Source organism: Ctenopharyngodon idella, chromosome 2 (genome assembly GCF_019924925.1).
Source record: "Ctenopharyngodon idella isolate HZGC_01 chromosome 2, HZGC01, whole genome shotgun sequence".
In the NCBI taxonomy this organism is placed as follows: Eukaryota; Metazoa; Chordata; class Actinopteri; order Cypriniformes; family Xenocyprididae; genus Ctenopharyngodon; species Ctenopharyngodon idella.
Genome location: NC_067221.1, coordinates 1,246,222 through 1,255,317, shown reverse-complemented (window position 1 = coordinate 1,255,317; position 9,096 = coordinate 1,246,222). Strand labels below are relative to the sequence as shown.

General features: G+C 37.1%; 1 protein-coding gene across 10 annotated transcripts in view; it reads left to right on the top strand.

Annotated features, from left to right (window-relative positions):
• Positions 1-9,096, top strand: part of LOC127504736 (NACHT, LRR and PYD domains-containing protein 12-like) — a 595,457-nt gene that overhangs the window by 34,968 nt on the left and 551,393 nt on the right. Inside the window, exons 14-19 of one of the 10 annotated variants that reach the window (XM_051879722.1) lie at positions 523-732; positions 2,734-2,934; positions 4,946-5,119; positions 5,289-5,450; positions 5,794-5,837; positions 6,045-6,525. In XM_051879722.1, the coding sequence (XP_051735682.1) occupies positions 523-732; positions 2,734-2,934; positions 4,946-5,119; positions 5,289-5,450; positions 5,794-5,797 (751 nt within the window). In that variant the 3' untranslated portion in view covers positions 5,798-5,837; positions 6,045-6,525. Of the gene's footprint in view, positions 1-522; positions 733-2,733; positions 2,935-4,945; positions 5,120-5,288; positions 5,451-5,788; positions 6,526-9,096 lie in introns of those variants that run through there. The other 9 variants (XM_051879703.1, XM_051879712.1, XM_051879693.1 and 6 more) reach the window with 9 other exon arrangements.

Below are 9,096 nucleotides of genomic sequence, written 5' to 3'. Positions count from 1 at the left end.
CGGGTGATTTTGGAGTTAGATCGATTTCTCTTTCATCAGATTACTTCCTCTTCTTGGCCGGGTTATGTTTCTCCGTGTCGTAAACTGTAGGGGCGAGGCTTCTAAACCGTGAATTTATAGAGGGTGATATTTAAATGAGGATTGTTTTCAGCCGCCACATTTATCAACATACGATCATTCGTACGATGGGATTGGCAGCATACTAATGTTTGATGAATCACACGTGAACCCTGTAGTAAGATGATTTCTGTGCTCAGATCTACGTTAGATTGATAAATGAGGCCCAATGAGTCTGAGTTCACATTATAATTGTGTAAAATTTTCACCTTTTAGTATTTTGTGATCTGGTGAAATAAAGATGATGATCTCTTTCCTCTGTCTGTTTTATTTGATCATGAAGATGATGTGACTTTACAGAATAAAGAGTTTTTCTTCTGTCTTATTTTCTGCTCTCTCTCTCTCTCTCTCTCTCTCTCTCTCTCTCTCTCTCTCTCTCTCTCTCTCTCTCTCTCTCTAATGTAGGTTAAGCTGCTGTTATATGACAGATGAAGGTTGTTCTGCTCTGACTTCAGCTCTGAAATCAAACCCGTCACACCTGAGAGAGCTGAACCTGAGCTGGAATAATCTAGGAGACTCTGGAGTGAAAAACCTCAGTGATCTACTGATGAACCCACAATTCAAGCTGGAGAAACTAGAGTTATCATCACCACCACCATCACCAATGTTATTGAAGTTAGTATCATTACACTTTATTTACCATTTATTTTAAGTCAACAGGACACAAGTCTCATCATCTGTAGCGCTGCATCTCCATCTGAAGAAAGATTCAGAAATGTATTAGTTAACAGGTTTGTATGTGTATCAGTAGAAAGAGCATTAAACCTTGAAGCATTTTAAACTTTGTGGCTATAAAATGTTTCAAATGCTGAAATCTGACAAATCTTTGCTATGAAACAAGACAGAAGTAAAAACAGACTAAAAGCAGATTGTCAGGAATGGCTGGTTGTAATGAAGCTCATGATGGAGAATACAATAACACTGTCAGGGTTTTAGTGGCAGTAATGATGCGCACGACGAAGGAGATCCTCAGGAAGACTTTTAATATCACTCAAAACACAAAACAGGAGAATATATAACCACTTTAACACATATGAACAGAGTTAATGCAGGACAGGGACCAAACACAAACTGAAGGCTGAAATACTGATCAGAACAAAGGAAGAAACAAACTAGACACACCTGAACCGAACACTATAATCAAATAAGGTACTGTGGAGACAAACAGGTGGAGAACGAGGAGGACTGAACTATTAACAACCTAGAAGATATACAAAGAAACTCAGACATGAATGGAACAGAAAGAGAATCAAAAAACAAACTCAGAACGTGACAAACATTGTCTTTAATCACAAATCTAACATGTAGGAGAAATAAAGCACAACCACTTCAACATAAACAACAGAAAAAATAGAAGAACTAAGGGTTTAAGGCCCCGTTTACACTAGTACGTTTTTGTTTTAAAACGATCCTCGTCTACACCGGCGTTTACACAGCGTTCCAGAAACGATCTCCGTCTACACTACACGACTGAAAACACATGTCACATGACCGTTCATGCACACTGGGCATGTGTGTTCAAGTGTAAACAGTTTCCTCTTGTGCATGTCAGTAGCTGCAGTATTAAACAATGCAGTTTAACTGATCAATAGCTGCTAAAAATGACAACAAAACCAGCAAAGATTGCAGTTCAGTCTCCATGTTATTGTTCACACGGTCGTCGAGGACACACAGAGTGGACGTGGGCAGCCACACCATCGTTCTCAGAAGTCTCTGTTTTGGTCCGTTTACACTGAAACACAACCCCAGTGTTTTCAAACTAAAACAGGGTCTGCAGCGTTTTCAGAAGTCTCCGTTTTCGAGGGTCAGAAACACTGGAGTAGTGTAAACCACAGGCGTAACCGTAGTAAAAGTTATGCGTTTTAAAATGAAAAGGCACTAGTGTAAACGGGGCCTTAATCAGGGTGTCCAATCCTGCTCCTGGAGGGTCCTGTAGAGTTCAGCTCAACCCCAATTAAACACACCTGAACCAGATAATCAAGCTCTTACTAGAAACTTCTAGACAGGTGTGTTGAGGAGAGTTGAAGCTGAACTCTGCAGGACAGAGTTTGGACCCCTGGATTAAACACACAGAGTAATTAAAGTGAAACAGAACAGCTGCAGGAACTAATTAACCAAGAACACTAACTAGGGAACACACACAGACAGCAACACCATGATAATAAAACACAACAAAACTGTGACACAAATAGATTATTCTGAAATCTTACATTTATACTGGACTAATGGTACTTTTCACTAAATCTACTTTTATTAAGCAAAATGTGTGTTTAGAGATTGTAAATTATAATCTAAAATGACTTAATAATTGATTCATTAGATTTTCTTTCATTAAAAATGTGAAAATAGACCATAGTTCATTTTTCTATTGTTTCTATATTGATCCTATATATTAATCTAGAGTGATAAATTCACTTATTTGTGGAGTGAGGACGGATCCAGACTCGGATTGTAACTAGTGTCCTCAAACGCTCCTGTCTTGGTTTGTTCGTTTCTATCATCAAGTTTCCATGTTTTTGCTGGTTTATTAGTGACTGTATGACATTTATTCATGATTCATTTAACTCACACATGAACTGAACATGGATTTGAGTCATTTTCTCTTTCTGTCTTCAGTCTGAATAGATGCAGGATTACAGAGAAACAGTGTGTCATCCTGACTTCAGCTCTGAAATCAAACCCGTCACACCTGAGAGAGCTGAACCTGAGCGGGAATAAACTAGGAGACTCTGGAGTGAAAAACCTCAGTGATCTACTGATGAACCCACAATTCAAGCTGGAGAAACTAGAGTTATCATCATCACCAATGTTATTGAAGTTAGTATCATTACACTTTATTTACCATTTATTTTAAGTCAACAGGACACAAGTCACATCATCTGTAGCGCTGCATCTCCATCTGAAGAAAGATTCAGAAATGTATTAGTTAACAGGTTTGTATGTGTATCAGTAGAAAGAGCATTAAACCTTGAAGCATTTTAAACTTTGTGGCTATAAAATGTTTCAAATGCTGAAATCTGACAAATCTTTGCTATGAAACAAGACAGAAGTAAAAACAGACTAAAAGCAGATTGTCAGGAATGGCTGGTTGTAATGAAGCTCATGATGGAGAATACAATAACACTGTCAGGGTTTTAGTGGCAGTAATGATGCGCACGACGAAGGAGATCCTCAGGAAGACTTTTAATATCACTCAAAACACAAAACAGGAGAATATATAACCACTTTAACACATATGAACAGAGTTAATGCAGGACAGGGACCAAACACAAACTGAAGGCTGAAATACTGATCAGAACAAAGGAAGAAACAAACTAGACACACCTGAACCGAACACTATAATCAAATAAGGTACTGTGGAGACAAACAGGTGGAGAACGAGGAGGACTGAACTATTAACAACCTAGAAGATATACAAAGAAACTCAGACATGAATGGAACAGAAAGAGAATCAAAAAACAAACTCAGAACGTGACAAACATTGTCTTTAATCACAAATCTAACATGTAGGAGAAATAAAGCACAACCACTTCAACATAAACGACAGAAAAAAGAGAAGAACTAAGGGTTTAAGGCCCCGTTTACACTAGTACGTTTTTGTTTTAAAACGGTGTTTTAAAATGAAAATGATCCTCGTCTACACCAGCCTTTACACAGCGTTTCAGAAACGATCTCCGTCTACACTACACAACTGAAAACACATGTCACATGACCGTTCATGCACACTGGGCATGTGTGTTCAAGTGTAAACAGTTTCCTCTTGTGCATGTCAGTAGCTGCAGTATTAAACAATGCAGTTTAACTGATCAATGGCTGCTAAAAATGACAACAAAACCAGCAAAGATTGCAGTTCAGTCTCCATGTTATTGTTCACACGGTCGTCGAGGACACACAGAGTGGACGTGGGCAGCCACACCATCGTTCTCAGAAGTCTCTGTTTTGGTCCGTTTACACTGAAACACAACCCCAGTGTTTTCAAACTAAAACAGGGTCTGCAGCGTTTTCAGAAGTCTCAGAAACACTGGAGTAGTGTAAACCACAGGCGTAACCGTAGTAAAAGTTATGCGTTTTAAAATGAAAAGGCACTAGTGTAAACGGGGCCTTAATCAGGGTGTCCAATCCTGCTCCTGGAGGGTCCTGTAGAGTTCAGCTCAACCCCAATTAAACACACCTGAACCAGATAATCAAGCTCTTACTAGAAACTTCTAGACAGGTGTGTTGAGGAGAGTTGAAGCTGAACTCTGCAGGACAGAGTTTGGACCCCTGGATTAAACACACAGAGTAATTAAAGTGAAACAGAACAGCTGCAGGAACTAATTAACCAAGAACACTAACTAGGGAACACACACAGACAGCAACACCATGATAATAAAACACAACAAAACTGTGACACAAATAGATTATTCTGAAATCTTACATTTATATTGGACTAATGGTACTTTTCACTACATTTTCTTTTATTAAGCAAAATGTGTGTTTAGAGATTGTAAATTATAATCTAAAATGACTTAATAATTGATTAATTAGATTTTCAAGCATTAAAAATGTGAAAATAGACCATTTAAATGTTCATTTTTCTATTGTTTCTATATTGATCCTATATATTAATCTAGAGTGATAAATTCACTTATTTGTGGAGTGAGGACGGATCCAGACTCGGATTGTAACTAGTGTCCTCAAACGCTCCTGTCTTGGTTTGTTCGTTTATATCATTAAGTTTCCATGTTTTTGCTGGTTTATTAGTGACTGTATGACATTTATTCATGATTCATTTAACTCACACATGAACTGAACATGGATTTGAGTCATTTTCTCTTTCTGTCTTCAGTCTGAGTTACTGCAGTATTACAGAGAAACAGTGTGTCATCCTGACTTCAGCTCTGAAATCAAACCCGTCACACCTGAGAGAGCTGAACCTGAGCGGGAATGAACTAGGAAACACAGGAGTGAAGCACTTATGTGACGTACTGAAGGATTCACACTGTAAACTGGAGAGATTGAGGTCAGTAACATTCACATACAAGAATCAAAATGCTGAAAATCACTTCAACAGTTTAAACTAAAACACTTTATTCTCAATATCTCACAGTGAGTCTGAGTTCACATTATATTTGAAAATCATTCATGATTTGTTTGTAAGATGATCTCTTCCTCTGTTTGTGTCTTTCTAGTCTACTGAACTGTGGCATTACAGATGTTTCTTCTATAACTCAGTCTTTGACTAACTCAAAAGCACTGCAGTTTTTAAAAGATCTTGATCTGAGTAACAATAAGATAGGAGACTCAAAGCAGCGGCTCCGTGACGTGCTACGAGACTCAAACTGTGTCCTGAGGTGAGGAAACATCACTGTGATATTAAAGATCTTCATTTACCTCTGATATGAGAACAAACCTTTCAGATATTCATGAAAGGAAATTATCATTAAGCTTTATTGGGTTTGTGTGAGAACAAAATGTGAAGTTATTAAAATGTTCAACACAAAGGAGGAAAGAGAACAAAATCACACTGTCACAGCTTTATTCAACAACACCTGCTTTATTAACTGTGTCAGTAGAAGTGAATCATTTCAGTTTGAGAATAGACTTGTTCAGATTGTAGGAACTAATAGTAACTCATTTTCATTTTGTTCCACTGAACACTGATTGTTTTCTCTTCTGTTCCTCCTTACAGTGTAGATGAAGATCTGTGAAATCATCATGAGAGGATCAGGAATCATCAGGTGATCCACAGAAGAGTCTCACTACTGTGTCTATGAGGAGAAATAAATGTGTGATTAATGTGTAAATGTGTTTCATACAGATGGAAGAGACTCTTTACAGTTAAATAAAGCAGCATGTGTGTCAGCATGAGTATCAGAAACATGTGATATTGAATGATTAATGTTGCTTTAGTATTCAATCAGATGATGGTTTTGTTTTATTTAAAGGTGAACAGGAGGAAGAAGCTCAGATGAGTCTGTCAGCAGAAATCTTCAGGCTCTTCAGTATCAGACCTACAAACATAATAATGTTTGGATTGAACTCATCCATAATGATTAAAATATTTCTAATTTCTAAGTATAGCACATAAATGTATCAAAAGATATAAAGTCCACATGTTACTTCGAACATTTACATGATCTCTTACATTTTATACACAGAATAACTTTGTTTATATTTGTTATTCTGTTTTATTTTACATTAAGTTTGTTTCTGTTACTAATGCACAGATCTACAGTATATTGTCTTTGTTCTGTGGATGGAGTCTCTTATATTCAGACCAACTAAACATTTTTAGCAGTTAACAGCATTTGTGTGTCTTTCACTTGCTCTGATAGTTTAATGTATTTGTTTATCAATTATAATCTCTTTCACCACATTTACACTCATGTAAATAAAATGACACTAATAAAGTTAAGAATAATTGTTTTTGTTTGAAAAGTTCACTTGCCTGTTGTATTACAGATGTAGACAGATTCTCCCTCCCATGTCTACACTGGACGCAACAAAGCGCCCGTTTACAAAGCATTTGTCCTTCATGTCAGTACGTAATAAATAGAGCGAGGCAACATTTTTATGTCAGAGATTTGTCCCTCACGTAGCGCTGCATCCAGCATAGATAACATCACTGATTATAATGGTCCGGTGTAGACATGGTGTTCTTAAATAAATGTGAAGTTGTAGATGTTAAACAAAACCATATGAGCGATCTTTAGAATTGTTGGAGAAGAAACCACGCTGGACTGCGTTTCTCAAAGCATTGTGAGGGAATTTGATCATAGAGACCATTAGTGCAACAGTGCTATGATCTACTTAGGCCTTGCCATCTGAATTATATCAATCTATAAGCATCAGATTTTGCCTCATGAATTCTCTTTAAAATCTCTTTAACAAAGTGAGAGGACCTCATTGGCAAACCTGATTTCACCAAGTGCAACATGTTCCTGGATCAACATTCCAATCAACCAATCAGATTTGAGGAAAAAGTTTAGAGTTGATGTCAAGTTTAGGCTTAAAACCAGAGTTATGTGCTTCTACATCAGTGTTATTCACCTATAATTTCCCTCTGATTTTAGGGGTCAGTTATGGGCAGTGTTAGGTTTAGGGGTAGAGATATAGTTAAGACTGTATTTGGACAGGAATGTCTTTCTTGGCAAAATCACTGTGACCTAAATCATTGTGTTTGGAAAGAACTTGCTTATTTAATGGATTTGGATGGACAATCAGTTTGTGACTCACTGAGGGTTTAAAAAGTCATGTGACAAAGTATCAGATGGACACATAAATGGAGGACAAGACTACAATACAATAACAGATATTGACTGAAGTGAATCTGTTAAAGATCTTTTAGACACTTTTAAGGATTAAATGAATTACCTAATGTAAGTAAACTCCCTGAAGAAGTGTTTCAAGTGTTTGTGAACCGGTTAGGATCTCAAACTGAAGTCTTCTGTATCAAGCAGTTGTGTTGAAAGTTTTGAGGCTTCAGAACTGAGGTTACGTTAGGTAACCGTTTCCTAACGTAACCATTTCGAGTTCGGTTCACTCGACATTGTGTCGCTATGTTGATCACATAAAATCCTGCTGTGTTCATAACGAGGGTTCAGCTCAGCTGCAAACAAAGCCGTTGTCCTCAACTAAAAACACTTCATGCAACGGAAGACCTCATAAGCTCAGTGGTATAGCAGCTAAAAGAGAAAGTTGCACAAGCATTAGACTGCTGCAAACACATCACAGAGGCCTAGCAACGTTTTTCCCAGTGGATTATGGGACATCCACAGTGTGAGCGCCGGCACCATCAGTGTGCTGAGGTCGAATAATGCAAGCGACAGCAACACAGATGTTACACCAAATTCTATGACCATCATATTCTGTGACTGTAGGGGGCGCTGTTGTCACTGTGCTGCTTGATCTCCATTACTGTACACAAACAGAGTAATTCCAGACTATAAACAGATAAAGGTGAAATCTGTGAGGCACTTTTGATTAGAAGTGCTGGATATTCACATCAGAAATGCTTATTTGCTTGTCATTTTATAGATTAAACAGAATGTGGTTGTTTGCAGAATAGCCTATTAGTGTGTTTCAAACACTACAATCAACCCTTTAATGATGTTTAAATCACTGAAGACACACCCATGTGAATGTCTCAAAATACACACAAATCCAAGGCAATTCACTCGCAAATGACGATTTGCAAATTAAGATTCAATGATAAACTCCTAAATTTTAAACATTAAAATTTTGTTATGCCAGTTGTACATTTGTGAATTGTGTTTTGCATCTGTGAAACGTATTTTATGAATATATAATTTTATTTTACACACGTGAATTGTTTTTTGTGAATATATATATTTTCTTTGTGCACGTGAATAAGGTTTCATGCATGTGAAATTGGCTACGCATGTGTGCATCATGTCTTTTGCGTGAATTATTATTGAGACTAATCTCGCTCCATACATATGTAACTAGCCCACTGAAGTAAACAGGACATCAGTTCAAGCTCTGTGGAACTGAACTATTGTTAAATAACTAAACTACTCCAACATAACACATCAGATACATCTTCCACGTAAAACACTTTTCTGATCTTCAGCCAGGTTATGTCAGTTTACTCAGTTATGTGAGGAATTTCAGTCTGTTGATACAAAAAAGGAAAATTTTGAACTAAGCTATCAGTAACTCTGCAATACAACTACTTTACCTCAAAACAAACAAGTTACGAGAGCGAGATCACTATATTGTTTGAGTTGGACAAACCAGAATAAATGCTTAAAATCCACCTGTTAATTTTGTCTAAAATGTACAGCTATCATTTAAGTATACTATTTTTTTTTTTTTTTTTCATGAAAATAAATAGGAAGCAGTATTTGTGGGTCACATGATGTCACTCAACTGAGAGGAGCGATCCGTGACTCACCTACTCACATTACCCTTTTAAAAGCATAGTTCTCAGATACTTTCTGTTAAATTTATGTGCAATGACTTTGTGATAATGTC